The 15,864-nt window shown below is 33.0% G+C and overlaps 1 protein-coding gene across 1 annotated transcript in view; it reads left to right on the forward strand.

The window, feature by feature from the left end:
• LOC124368988 (peroxidase-like) overlaps positions 1 to 15,457 on the forward strand; it is a 107,399-nt gene extending 91,942 nt beyond the window's left edge. Inside the window, exons 8-15 of the mRNA XM_046826575.1 lie at positions 456 to 651; positions 1,857 to 2,054; positions 2,933 to 3,080; positions 5,193 to 5,349; positions 9,298 to 9,468; positions 11,240 to 11,438; positions 11,632 to 11,737; positions 14,287 to 15,457. Of these exons, the coding sequence (XP_046682531.1) occupies positions 456 to 651; positions 1,857 to 2,054; positions 2,933 to 3,080; positions 5,193 to 5,349; positions 9,298 to 9,468; positions 11,240 to 11,438; positions 11,632 to 11,737; positions 14,287 to 14,398 (1,287 nt within the window). The 3' untranslated portion in view covers positions 14,399 to 15,457. The remainder of the gene's footprint in view (positions 1 to 455; positions 652 to 1,856; positions 2,055 to 2,932; positions 3,081 to 5,192; positions 5,350 to 9,297; positions 9,469 to 11,239; positions 11,439 to 11,631; positions 11,738 to 14,286) is intronic.
• The last annotated feature ends 407 nt before the right edge of the window (positions 15,458 to 15,864 follow it).

Here is a 15,864-nt window from a genome sequence, read left to right on the forward strand (position 1 = left end):
AATTAAGGTTTATTACACTTGCAATGTTGAACTATTAGTGTATATGTGCAAGTAAAATATTTTAATAAATTAAAACTTTTTCATTAAAATGCATTTAAAATAATTTTTGTTTAAAACGTGTCTTAAAATATTTTATAAAATATTCTCATCTATAATTTTAGTAAAACAAAAAATACAATGGTGATTTATAAAAATCTTACTTATACCTACCTCGACCTACAGTACCGTATTTTCCTACAAATTCTTGTCTTCGACCTCTATGTAACGGCCTAAAAGATATAATGTAATTATATTAATGTAATATCTCCATGAATCAAAAGTCTACTAAATTTTATATCATTGCTTGAAAATAGCTACATGTTTGAACTAATAAATAAAATTAATTAATACTCTTGTTTCAATACTCACTGGGTCCCCTAGCATAGCAGAGCTTATCATGTACTTGAATTGTTCAGCTGGTCGCAGTCACTCATTACATGGATGCGTCCTTCGTGTACGGTTCGACTAACGAGGTAGCTGTGAGGCTGAGGGAAGGTCACGGAGGACTTCTGCGAGTGGATGTTAGAGACAACAGGCCCTGGCCACCAGCGGCAGTCAACAAGAGCGCAGCCTGCGACACCCAAACTGAGGATGAGCCCTGCTACCAGTTCGGTCAGTACATACCTATTCCTCCTGTAGAGGCTGTGCTTGAATACAATCTTCAAGTTCAGCAGGAAAAGGAATTGTTTTATAAATATGACTTAAAAACACTTGCATTAACCCAAAATTGTCAAATATCTCCTTAGCTGACAACTGTTGTCTCAGAACCTGCAAGGTGGCTTTAGATCTCTGCCGATTTTACTGATTTCTAAAATCTAAATTAAACTTCTATCACTTTTAGAAGCCTGGACAGCTAATCTTCCCAATATAAATATAACGTGCTGGTACTTGGAGTTTAAACGAGTCGTACCCATAATATACTGAACTCGGGACTTTATGTGAAATCTCAGTCTAAATAAAATAACCGGGTTTCTCATTTTAATATCTAAATAAAAACAATAATAATGTCAAAATAATATTATGGCTTTCACAGATGTAATGACTAGACAATACTATATCAGATAAGTGACAAATTACCCTTTCTTAACTTTTACAGATGTTACCAAGTAGTGTACTTAAATCCGCTTCTGATTTGGAAGCCCTCATGTGATTATATGTTATAAATAGGATAGTTTATAATAGGGAGTAGGCGGGTTGTAACATAATACCCGCAAGCGCCCACAAGATTTTTGCAGCCTCGGAACTGTACAGTGCTCACGTGATCTGTCTATTAATACTATAAGTACGTTAATTTATAACAAGGAGAAGGCAGATCATGAGGATCCTTTCGAATCAAGGCATGCAGTTCCAAACCCGGCTGACCAAGTCCGTTATCTTTTAGCAATAAGTCGTTTGACTCGAATAATTTCACTGATAACCCACTAACTGTTAGTAATTGTTAACGAAGTACAATACCATATGAGTCTTTTACGGGTTAAATAACTTTTTTTGGGTAAATGACTCTCTTTGACCGTTTTATATTTCTAAAAGTGTTATTGCAGTTTTGTTGATCTTGTTGTTGTTTTTGATAAAAAGTACAAATAGCCGTACAAAAATGAAATTCTGAAACTAACCTAAACAGTGTTAGGATTTAACCATGGACAACTCTATGTGGTGTAAGTAGAAAAATATAGACATGCAGACGCTAAACATATCAAGGTAGATGAAGTGGACAGACGTTGAAAGTTGATCATTTTAACGTGTTTAACAATTTCTCAAACTGTGAATAAGCATTTTAACACTCTGGACACGTGTGTGAAGAATTTAATAATTTCCAGGTGATGTGAGAGGTAATCAGAACCCACAGCTGACTGTGCTGCAGATCGTTATGCTGAGAGAACATAACCGTATCGCCACCACCCTCTCCCACATCAACCCTCACTGGGATGACGAAACTCTCTACCAGGAAGCCAGAAGGATCCTTATTGCAGAATACCAGCACATCAATTACTACGAATGGTTGCCTATTTTCCTCGGTAAGGCTGGATGTGACATTAAATTTAAAAAAAACTAAAACAAAGATTTAAGTTCTTGATAAGATCAAAGAACGTATACCCTTCAACGAGGAATGAATACATTCACGTTTTTGTCTCAGTATTGTTTAGTTCTGTGAATGATGGACAGAATACCTATACCTCTCGTGTAACCCAGTCAGATCGTGGTACTGGTGTCACGTTAAAGCTCTTTTTTATAATAGACCTGTTAACTGGCTAAGCTGTAAGGACAGGTGAAGGTGAAAACACGCACGGAAATAGTGCTAAATAGCAAAAACGTGAAATATCTTATATAGATTTTATCTTACATGAACTGTAATGATACTCAATTGTGTTTTTCTGAGCCTATGTTGTTTTAATGTAGTTTATATTGTATGACATGGAATACAAATTTATTTCTATACGTTCATAAAATAGTGCAGTACACTACTTCTTGAATGACATAAATTACTCGTATTAATTTCTGGATTCAAATTACCAATTAAAAAAAAAAAACAAAAATGAAAATAATTTCCATGTTATCTCGTGAGAAATTTTTAAAATTTTATTAACAACGTGCCAAAAGATTATGGAATTCTATATATAATATCCTTTTTTGGAAAATAAAGTTCTATTCAACTTCACACAACCAAATAGTGACAATTTTTGAAAAATAATGTGTGTAAGCAGTTTTTCACAATATGACTTAAATTAATTGCACAATAAATTGATTATAGAGTTTTGACGAAACGTTTTAATGCAAACAAACTTCTGCCAAATGCCAAATAAAGTACTTTGCGCTTAAAATATTTCAATGTTCATTCAATCTGTTAGAGAAACCGTTAACGAAATCAAAATGTAGAATTATTACCGATGTGCAGGCAAGAAGAACATGAAGAAGTACGGTCTGCTGTACGAAACCCACGGCTACACCGACGACTACAGGCCTGACGTCGACCCGAGCGCGCTGAACGGCTATGCGACTGCCGCCTTCCGTTACTTCCATTCCGCCATCCAAGGACGACTAGAGTGAGTATCGGTTCAACAGTCGGACATGGTATGATATATCAACGTCGTTGGTTGTGAGTGGAGTGTCCGTGTGCTACGCGGGTGGCCGATGACGAAAGTTGGCCAGTCTGACTATTCAGGCCGATAACAATATATATGAACTTTGCGTCATACTGTGATGTTGAAACTGAGTGTTTGTCTTATCAGTCCTGGAGCTTCCTCAGCCCCTATGTCGGCTGGAGCATGGTGTGATCAGATACCAACTGCCAGATTACGGGGCAAAGATGGCCTGGAGATTATGTTCTACATTCTCCATTCCACATCAAGAATGGAAGAAAAATCGATTATACTCTCTTTATATTTTCTGTATTTTGTTACACCTCAATTCAGAATACTTGTGCAGAACAAATGAAACATCTTTAATCAGTTCCAAATAAAGGAATACGGAGAGTAGATTATTCTTCCCACGGAACTGACCAAATATTACTTCCTCGCCCCATGCCAAATTAAAGATTTATGTAGTGCTACTGAATATGATTAATCATATTGTATTTACAACAAGTCTGACTGTTTGCTATCAACAGTGTCGCTACTGAATATGATTAATCATATTGTATTTACAACAAGTCTGACTGTTTGCTATCAACAGTGTCAGTGTTTTACACAAAACTTAAATTAGAAGAAATGTACTTACCATCAAAAGGTTAATCAATAATAACGAAAAACAGTACTCTAATCGAAATTCTTCACGTTTTAAGAATCTACAACATTAAGAATATTTTATTACTAATATTAAAAACTACTCTTATTAACCATATATCTCTCGTATCCTAAAACCACATTTAAAAATTCTTTATTTGCAATTGAGATTGAATAAAAATTTTCAACCCGCTGTTTTAGTACTAATCACCCTGTATATAGTAGGCAGATAACGTGGGTGCCTCGTATCAGGAACGGCGAGTGTTTATCGTTCCATTTTTGTAAACATGTTGACACATAACGGTCTTTGACTCTATGGTTCGTAAATTAACGAATCTTGTTATATATAAATAACACATTTCCTCTGTGTTCGTGTTTACTCTTTCCAGACAACTGAAACAAACACACCACTAAGTTGCTGTTTCTATTTCTATCATAGTATTGATTCTAAGCTCTTTTGTCCACCTGTACAGTGAATGTCTAATGATTATTTGGAAATATTTGTTGCTATTTTGAAAATGAAATAGTAAATGAATATACTACAGATGCACCCAGATGGCTAATGTAAGCGAAACACGTATGATGATGAGTTAACACGTTTAAGAAGCTACGTGAGAAACGTATAAAGAGACTTACAGAAAAAGTGCTAAATTAAATTAGTCAAGCTTAAATTAGTCGCTAGCCAAATGATTTTAATGTTCAAACGATTTACTCAAAGGAACGTAATATTATTACAGTGAAGTTAATTATCCTAACAATCCCAGTTCCAGTAACTTTGACACGATTATTCAGAACTGTACAGCATATCAGAGAGCAATACAGATCAAATACCATTATAAATGGCGCCTTCCAAACGTAAACTACCGTTTGCAAAACATTTAGATACAAATATCACGAAATACAATATATGCAGGCACTTACTATTATGTTTCTTACTACAGAAACAAGTTTAATTTTGTTTTAGTTTTAGTTGTAAACGCAGCATTCTACTACATTTTTTTAATTAAGGTAGTTTATCTCTTTATCAGATTTCCTCCTTTATTAGACACTGTATTTACAAATTCATATACCTTCTTACTTTTCAACTTACCTGATTTCTGGATCATATCAAATTGATAATTTTCTCATAAATAGCCTCATAAATACATTTTGTTCATTCATTGTTTGTACCGATAACTTTTAGACAATCAAAAGAAATGTTTCCCTCAATTTTTGTACAATTTATTCAGCGGCCTTTAACATTATTAAAACTACTACCATTTAGATACATATCTCAAAGTTACTGCTATACTAAATCAAGCTCCACTACTACAAAAATATTTTTCACTGACATCATCACCTATTATAGATAGGCAAACTAAAATCAACATGTTTCTCAAAATTGAACAACAAAATACAAAAACTAAAAGTAACCTACAAGTTGTTTTGTTGCAGACTGATCGGAGAGGAACGTAACACATACGGAGTCCTTCGTCTCAGTGACTTCTTCAACAGGCCTGGAATCATAGAAGAGGGACAAAACATGGATCACTTGGCCAGAGGACTGACCACTCAGCCTGAGGAGAACATTGATCCCTTCTTCACAAGTGAGGTATGTTGTGTTGTGCTGTGTTAAACCTCCGTAGCCTCGAGCCGCAGGGTTGAAATGACATTCATTAATGTAGTGAACAGAGCTTTTTCACAACTTTATTTTATTTTTTGGCCTCTTAATTGCCTAACTACTTGTAAAAAGACAATGTTAACTTTTACTAGGTACCCATAATTACAGTTTATTTACCGCAGTTTTATAATCGTTAATAAAAGAACTTTAAATGTGAATGTTGATCAGGTTTGTACTTTAATTTGATATGGCAGAAGCCCTCCTCCCCCATACAATTTGAAATTTTATGATTATGGGCATTTTTATATTTATTTTTAAAAGTACGGCTGTGAATAGTAAAATTTGAAAGCTTGTTTCATGAAGTACTGAAAACATATTATTATGGTTGGTATTACAGGAGTGGTAATTAAAAACATTAAAAATACTACTTTCTATTTACTTCAGAGCATCATTTTAAAATGAATTGAGATGATTCAATTTTTTTTCTTCATTGAAATGTTTTGTTGCAAAGACCTTTAAAATTATGCATAGCATGACATACTTTTGCATTGAGATTTGAACATGAGACCCTCTGTTTTTAGCAAAAACTGTATTTTTAGAGTTAAAATTATTTTAACAAATTCTGTTTGGATAGTGGGGAATCTGTTTAAACTAAATCTCTGTAGTTAGCCATTTGACCGCTAGACATTTGAGACTGGTGGTCTGAAACACAATTTATGTATCATGACAAGAAAATATTTTTAATACATGATTTACGCGATGATAATTTTTAAAGAAATATTACATTAAAAATTGCATGATTGATCATATAAAAATATGCCTTATAGTTACTATTAAAAAATGTATACGGGTGTACATAAAGTCCTGCACTGGTATAATATTTTCTAAACGATAACAGATAAATGAACAAGATTTGGTACATCAATACTACACCCTAAAAATCTACTTTTTGAAGGAACTATCAGTTTTCTGTAATATCATGGGGACGTCCCGCAAGGAGTCGGAAGGAAATCTTAAATAGGAGCATAGGTCAATATGCACATCATTTTAAAGGGCTTATCTAGCAGAGTTTAATGCCGCAAACCGCACTTCAAAAAGATTGATCCAGTACAAAATGGCGGCTGTTCAAAGGTTTTACTTGGTTACATTTCATTAGTAGCCATAACCCCGGTTAAAGCAAAACTGCAACCAAACGAATACTGCAGATAAATACTACATTATGATTGTCAGTTGTACAGAAGTGAATTATGACGTAGGTTATCCTCAAGGGGTACAAATATGGTCCTAATATATTGATAACGGGGAAAAACCTGATAACAGTAACAATTAAAAAGCTCTTATCTTTGGGTCGCAGTTTGGACTTTCCAATTAGCCAGTCTATTCATAGTAGGCTATTCTAGTTTTCTTGTTTTAGTAGTGCTGTCCAACCTTTCTATCAGTGCACTTTAGTACAAAAGAGTTTGTCGTTATTGCTTGTAGTTCTTCAACTACACTATGTTGCTTGACGAACGTGAACGTATAACACTTCTTATGATGGTTGGTTGGGGAAACAACGGACGATCACACGAGGAAGCATGCCATTTATTTCATGGACTACTTTCACGAGAGGCAGCCAAATTTCTAGAACAACTGTAGGGAGAACTGTTCAACGCTTTATGGAAACAGGAAGTGTTTCCGATCGTCATAGGACAGGAAGGCCCGCTACTGCGGACAACTGAAGGCAACTCTTTAGATGTATTGCACTCATTTATTGAGAATACGCAAGAGTCCCTACGCTCAGCAACACAAACTCATGACATCTCTGTTACGTCTGTTAAAAAAGATTCTGAAAGGGTCTAATTTTAAGCCTTATAAAGTTCATTTGGTGCACGAACTCAACGAAGTTGATGTCGATCGACGTATAGAATTTTGTGAAACTATGATGGCCAAAATAGATTGCAACGAAATTGATGCAAACAAATATTGTGTTTTCAGACGATTGTTCATTTATGCTGAATGGAAGTGTAAACAGGCACAATTGCCGTTACGTACTAGAGTAGCGAAAAAATCCTCACTGGATGCGGGAAGCACATACGCAGTATTCACTAAAGGTGAATGTCTGGCTTGGTGTGATAGGTACCCAGTTGGTAGGTCCTTTCTTTATTGAAGGAAATTTAAGTGCAATATCATATTAACGTTTGCCTAGAAAAATGAAAATTACACCAGCACTTCGAAACATGTTTGGAGAACATTACCAGAATAATCTGGTTTCAACAGGACGGGAGCACCCCCACACTACGGCATTGACGTAAGAGCCTATTTAAACACTGTTACCAATATATTAGGACCAAATTTGTAACCCTTGAGGATAAACCTACGTCATAATTCACTTCTGTACAACTGACAATCATAATGTAGTATTTATCTGCACTATTCGTTTGGTTGCAGTTTTGCTTTACCGGGGTTATGGCTACTAATGAAATGTAACCAAGTAAAACCTTTGAACAGCCGCCATTTTGTAACTGGATCAATCTTTTTGAGTGCGGTTTGCGGCATTAAACTCTGCTAGATAAGCCCTTTAAAATGATGTGCATATTGACCTATGCTCCTATTTAAGATTTCCTTCCGACTCCTTGCGGGACGTCCCCATGATATTACAGAAAACTGATAGTTCCTTCAAAAAGTAGATTTTTAGATGTAGTATTGATGTACCAAATCTTGTTCATTTATCTGTTATCGTTTAGAAAATATTATACCAGTGCAGGACTTTATGTACACCTGTATATACTTATATTCAATTGCTTTTTTGTGAACATGAACCTAATTTCAAGATGGCCTGAATTATTACTTTAAATGCCTACAAATCCTCATGCAATGATGTTTTTTTAATACTATCATTAGGAAAGGTATCATAAAGTGATATAGCTAAAAGTTATTTGAATTTTATTTTCAACGCAAACCAAAATTAGTTGCACTGCCTTAACATCCTAGATTTATTGTAGGATGTATAAACAATAACACCATATATTACATTTGGCCTTATGCATTGATTGCATTGTAATGGCATAAATTACATTTTTTACTTTAATAAACCCTAATTAGAAGTAAAATCGATGGAAAGGGAATTTCATGTCATATATTTGCTGTGTGGGTTAGAGCCCTTGTTAAATCCTAGAAGACTTACTAGTAGGAGTAATGCCTCTAACTTCTTCTAATTCGGGTTTCTTTTTACCTCTATAAGTATAATTTAACTGTTTTACTTTATAACAAAAATATCTTACTAAAAAGTTTTATCTGTAAGTTATTTTTCAAGTCAGAAAGTAATGGAACATTGTTGTTATATTATAATATATATATATAATAAATATATAATAAAATATATAATTATATATATAAAATGTCCAAGTTCCTCAAATTCCCTAAGGTGAGACAACGCTTCCTTGAATTGATCACCCTGGATAATATAACTACCTGAAATATCATGCTTCGATACATAGAGAAATTCAATATTAATGAACATTAATATGAGTTTCCATACATACATTTCCATTTGTGTGTGTTTAAAAAAAATACTTTCAATACCTGGAACCTAAGGATGATGTATGTTTATATTCGAAAGCTGAAAGTTTTCAAGGTAGTGTTTAATGAGAATGAGTTTTCTTCAGGTCTTGCATCATGATGCTCAAGTTATATTTTTGTGATTATTTATATAACGGGATTAGTGTAGAAGCACGTAATCGTTTAGTTTGAAAATTACTACAATATCCAGTAATACAGATTTTACAATCCTACATACTAGCAAAGTGTAGAATGGCAATTTTTCAACAATGACAATATTAGTAACCAATATGATTTGAGCTACACAATTACACAAAAATTTTACGATACAATGGTTCTTAATATGCAAAATCTCTTGTTTACAATTGATGTATTGAGAAAGAAACCTTTTTTTCTCTTCAGATCACTGACTACTTGTTCCGTAACGGCAAACCATTCGGTCGAGACTTGCGAGCAACTGACATCCAACGAGGCCGAGACCACGGTCTGGGCTCTTACAATGACTACAGGGAATTCTGCGGCCTGCCTCGCGCCAAGACCTGGAAGGAGTTCAGTGATTATATCACTCCTGAGGTATGACAAAGTTGGCAATACTGTGCATTTCATCAACAGAGTTATAAAAAAACCACTAAAAAGAGAAAATATAATGTTATACTCTTTACCCCCCAAAAAACCAGTCTTTTCCAAGAACAGTAAATGTGTGACTTCCCATGTTGAATAATTCAATACAACCAATGACCACTCATGAGGTATAATTTTAAATTATAAATGGTCTTTAGTTTTGCTTCCAAAGTGGCTTTCATGAGGGAGGAATTTTTAGTTATCTCACTTGTTTACTAATGTTTTTATGATCTTTTGGAATTGTAAGCTAAGAGGACCATGAAGTTAGTTAGTAAACAATAATAAATTATTTATTTTCATTGTGCAGAGGTAATGTAAGAGATTCCTTTTAATATTAAAAATGCATTATTTTTATAATCATTTATCATATAGTTTACATTTTGTTGGAATTATTTAATTTGTGTAGGAATAATATGATTTTTTTCAATGCCACATAAAAGGTTCACCCACATCAGCAGTGTCATAAACCCCTTTTGCAAATCATTTCCAATGAGAATAATGTATAGTTGAAGCTATTTAGGTGAAATGATTAAGCCATTTATTACACAGAGAAGTTTAGCTGAAATTGTCAGGTTAATTTTTATGGGCTATAATTTTACATTCATCATGCCTTATTTCTTTCAAACTCACGTGTATGTATAATGCAGTATGCTTTCTGGTAAACTTTATTTTATATAATATAGTTTTCATCTAAGGCCCTTAATTTATTGTTGTACCAACCCTCTACATAACAAAGAGCAGTATGTGATATATACTCACATACAGAATATTATTAACCCTCATTTGCAGTTCAGGTTGACCTACTTGATCTGGGTGATTTTTTCAAAGACTTGTACCCACACACAGGCTTGTCTGTGTGGGTATTTTTTCCACTAGTCTAAGCAACGGTTTTTATCCATATTGTTTTAATATTCCAGTATAATTTAATATATTGTGAAATTTTAAATTCTTTGAGTCAATTCTCATAAAAAGTTACAAGTCGATTACTTCGGGAAGTGCAGATGGCTGAGCAGTCTAAGATGTAGAACTTCGATATGAGCTAGATATAATGCAGATTCAGTCTGTCATGCAGCACTTTTATCAGTACCATTGACCTTGTACTGCACAGACTCCCCCCCTTATACTGTTTGATAAGATCCTTGCACAGGCCAGTGGGCCATGAGGACAGGCAGAATAAGGCTGAAAAGGGGATTGGTCCCCCCTTTGTTAAAAAGAAAAAAAAATACATAATTTGTTTAAGAAAAAACTTAAATACGTCAAATGACCATATGTAACAGAAATATCCCTGTGTTTATTTTACTCATGGAATAAACCCAACAAACAATACATACCACTAGGATAGTTTTTAGACAGTGTGGGACATCCAACCATTTAACTCTCACCTTTCTTTTCTCTGTTCTACCTAAATGGGATTCTGTTCTCATATCCCTTGTCACATCAGCCTCAAGGACTTTCTAGTTCCAACAGAACAAAGATGACAGTGCTCTGAAATAAGCCCCATAATCCGATATGGAACTCTCTCCAACTGCAGTGCTTCAAAAACAAGATTTTTGGTTCTTTAATCAATTTCTAGTTTGTTTATTGAATTTTACAAGAGATTTAGAAAGAGTGGAAATATTTTATTTAAATTTCCACCCATATGATACCCTATTCACCAAAATATAAGTCTAGTTGATATGAACCATGTGTATTGTCAAGTGACATCACTTCTTCTCCCATACAGAACATTGAGAAGTTAGCTCTACTGTACGCCTCACCAGACGACGTCGACCTCACAGTGGGAGGCTCTGTGGAGGCTCACGCCGAGGACTCCCTGGCCGGTCCTACATTCCTGTGTCTTCTATTGGAACAGTTCTACAGGACCAGAGTCTCTGACAGGTTCTTTTTCGAGAGAGGAGATCCTCACACTGGTTTCACCCCAGGTACAATAAAAAAAGAATTCTTTTAATTTGTTATATTTCAATGGGTATAAACAAACAAAAAGGTCAAGAATAATACGATTATTTATCGATATAAAATCATTTCTTTCATTTACATCTTTGATAAGTAATCGTATCAAGTTTATTACCAGTTTGTCTTTGAATTAGAATGCTCAGTGATCAAATGTTCTTGCAGAGCAACTTGCGGAGATCAGGAAGTCTTCATTCTCTCGTCTCATGTGTGATAACAGTGACAATGTCTATCAGATGCAGCCTCGAGGCTTTGAAGTCATTTCTCACACGTAAGTATTCTCATCTATTTAATCCTTCAGTTATTGTCAGTGATTGAATTAAAGCTTCAGAAATGTAAGTTATCTTTATCATGGGAATAAAAAACAAACAGATAATAAATGTTTAAAAAATATTGGTGTTAGTGTACCAACTCAAGATTCAAAACAAAATATATGTTGACCCTAGTTGTCATGTACTTTTGTAATGTCGTTTCGTAACTAATACAGTTGACATATTTTAACTTTTTTGTTAGTAATTTTTTCTTTGTAGTTAATTATTATATCCAATTTTTCCCAATATGAATGATAGTAAAATGTAACTTCAAAATGTAACAGCAGTTACGTAATCATTTCTGAATCTGTTTTGTACATTTTAGCTATCACAGGTCAAACACAAAATTTAACAAATATATTTCTTCTGTACTACAAAGAAATGCAGTTCATTATGGAACCACGTTCTGTCTGCCTCTTTTTGCTGTAGATTGTTTGTTTTAGGTCTGAATTTTTATTAGGGGATCCAGACAAGCCTTCTCTTTCGAATTTCAAACAAAACTTAAGAAACCCAAATTTTGATTTTTTATCAATCAAACAGTTTCGGAAAGCGCCCTCTAATCTCTCCATCCCAAGTTACTTCATATTCCAGATCATCTACTGTTCTACTCTAATCTTTTTGTGGCTATGTTGAATTTCATGGCTATGGTATTCATGAATTAAAAAATTATTCTTTATGATGAGGTGATTGTGTATATTTAAATATTAGTTATATTCAAACCCTATAAATTTCAAAAATTAAGTATTGTTCATAAAGCATTTACTTAGATTAAATTATAATAAAAGTTATATTACAAGTAATTGAACCGATTTTCCAAGGAATGGTAATTGCATTTTACGTGTGAACTTATTTAGCCACAAATATCTAATTTATATAGTATAACGACTTGGATTGTAGATAGGCCTATTAATATTCCAGAATATTAAGATTTAAATTATCAATGAGACATGCAAGACGATATAAAATATTTTTTGATTAGTAAGATCCGAGTGAATATTCAGTACAATTTATTACTAAATTGTTAACTATTATATATTATCTGGTTTGTATAAAATAAAAATCACATTTCTAAATAAAAATAATGGATTTATTTTAACCTGGCAAATTAATAAGTACAATTTTTCAGAATTTTCATCACTCTATTTTCCACAAAGAATCGACAAACCGTTTAGTAATTTTAAAAGGTCCTTTAGCAAGAAATAAAAATATCAATCAAATATATCAAACTAAAAATCAGAGCTCTCTTCTGAAATAAAATAATAAAGTTTTCAAATAAAAATCAAATACCGCTTGGAAATAACTAAAATAAAAATTGTTCACTTCTAAGTTCACTCAGAATTCAAAATAAAAAATCAAGCTTCTCTTTCCACTAGTTGTACCTTAACTTTCAAGTCTTTACAATTCAGATACAACTCTCTCAAAACAATTATTAAATTTCAATTAATTTCCAATCAATAATTCACAATAAAACAGTACAAATTTAATACTAATAAATTACTAAATTTCCAAAATTCAATCAAAGTTATTAACAAAGTTCAATTTTAATTCATTTTTCTTGCAAGTTTGTACCAAATGTAACTTGTTTGATTGTATTGTGCTCTATTGTTCATCAGGAATCAGTTGTACAGATTGCTCCGTAGTTTCTATAAATTTAATTTTTCCTATAAAAGACAACAAAATTAATTTAATATCAGATCTGGAAGACTATTTCAATATAACGTACAGTAAATTTGGTGCTTACCTTAAAATCCCCCGTGGAAAAAATTTAGAAACATGGCGCACTGTAATCAACTTAATTCACGATAATAACCAAAAGAAGGGTGAAAATTATGAGCTGGTGGTTTTATAGTTCCCCTCCCCCCCTTCTGATGGACATCCGCGGCATTCTCTCATTGGCCCAGCCGTATCCAACTGGAGAACAATAGCCTTCTCAGATCTAACGTAACTGCAGTACAAGAGAAGTTCTGATTAATTCAAGGCAGTGAACCACCTTCCTAATCATTTAAAATTACCAGCACTAACTTACCAAAGGATTACATATTCTTTTTTATCCTAACTTCTCACAATCTAATTAAAATTAAATCCCAATATTTCTTTCCCAAAATTTTCATTTAATTTAAGTTTTAATTTTTTTAAATCAACCAATGTAGCTTTAAAAACGCTACATATAGATTATAAAAAACTGTTTATTTATGGATTTTGGTTGTAACTATATGGATTTCTTAGAACACTTAAAAAAATAGTTTTGTACTTTTAAGATTTGGAAAAGTTCTACTAAAGTTAATAGATTTACTAATGGCAGTGGGTGTATCATTTGATATGATTCAGTGTTCTACTGCACACCGTGAATGTTCAACCGTAGAGGCTTTTGTGTTGGAGTTTCTAGAGAAACTAATCACAAAGAATGCAATTCTAATACGACTATTAATTCCACGATAGATTTAGTTTGATTTGAAGTTAGTATTTGCCTTTGAACATATTGTGCTAACCTACTGATACCTTTCTGTAGGAACCAACTGGCGGCTTGCCAAGATGCCTCTACAATACCCATAGTGGACCTGAGTGCTTGGAAGGACGCCCATGGGCCAGTTCATACAGGACCTTTCTACGGCAAAAAGTAACATTAGCTTTCTCCATTACATATGAGATCACCTGGTACAACATTATATTACCATTAACATCGTCCCATTCATTCATGCACTCATTCTAACTCAGCTTGGCAAATCCTGCAAACATACAATTAAGCGGTACTAAAAAGTCATTAATGTTGTACTAGACACAAATTTGTTACCACTTTTAGAACATAGGAAATTGTATAGTATTATAACGATGTATGAATGTGTAATAATTCACAGATGGTAATGGGCCGTAATGCTTTCAAGCATTACTACACCGGAATGGCCTTAATTCCATTTTTGAATTTATTATATGAATTTAGTTTTCTAAAATAATACAACATAAATTTCCACATTAAAATTACCTCATTTTATCCAAACTTTATAAAAGCATCAACTGATTTATATGTACACTAAAAGTAAAATCGTTATAAACCCTAATATGTCTATATATTTTACTACAAATCATAATTTAACTTTAAAGAAATTAAAAGATACATATTGTACAGCTAACGGTTTTTAGAATGTTTATAACAATACAAGTATATTATAGTTCTATATATTAGTACACATTCCGTATTAGTTAAAATTAACACATTCAAAGGTGTTAGGTGCTACATAGTTGTTACGTTAAATATTTACCAAATGTTTCTTGTAAATAAGTTTCGCTACTTTGTATGTTTGTCCTGTAATTATTTCATTAGCTCATGCATTTACTCATTTTTGGGGATTTTGCCAATGTACAGCTACCATTCGTCAACCATTTAAAAAAACATCATATCTTTAGTTGTTTTGGGGATTGCTGTAAAACATACTGACATTTTTAATGAGGTACATCATCGATATTCAAAAGAAAATATTGATGTAAGCACCTGAACACTGAAAGAACTTAACATGATAAAATCACATTATCAAATGCATTAACTTTACATCTTTCCCCAAAACAAATTCTTCATGACATCTTCTTCCTGAAACTACCAGTATTTTTTTGTACTTTTATATAAGATTAGACAAGTAAGATTTTTGTAAGCCTTTTTGTACATATGAAATAAATATTTATATAAATGTGGCTTTTCATTGGACCTATACCTAATGACAACTAACAAATCTCTAATATTACTTGAGGATTGTTTTTTATTTAAAAACATGTCATTCTCCCAGACATCTTTCATACATAGAGTGAAAAACTTCATATCTAGAACCATTTTTTATAAACCTTGGTTTATTACAAGATGCCCCTACATTCTGGATGCATACTCCTTGTAGAAAAATGTTGAATGTTTTTCCTTTCTTCATAGGTACCATAATGCCACTAAAGGGCTGAGGTCAAATTTTTGTTCTAATTTAAACAACTAACCCAAACAAAAAAACAGATTGCACCACCTTAATAAAAATTACTTCAAAATACTAAAAAATCACGAGATAACACAATTTACATAGTACTGTAGTGTACTGATCAAACCTTCAACCTG

This window comes from Homalodisca vitripennis, chromosome X (assembly GCF_021130785.1).
Source record: "Homalodisca vitripennis isolate AUS2020 chromosome X, UT_GWSS_2.1, whole genome shotgun sequence".
Lineage (NCBI taxonomy): Eukaryota > Metazoa > Arthropoda > Insecta > Hemiptera > Cicadellidae > Homalodisca > Homalodisca vitripennis.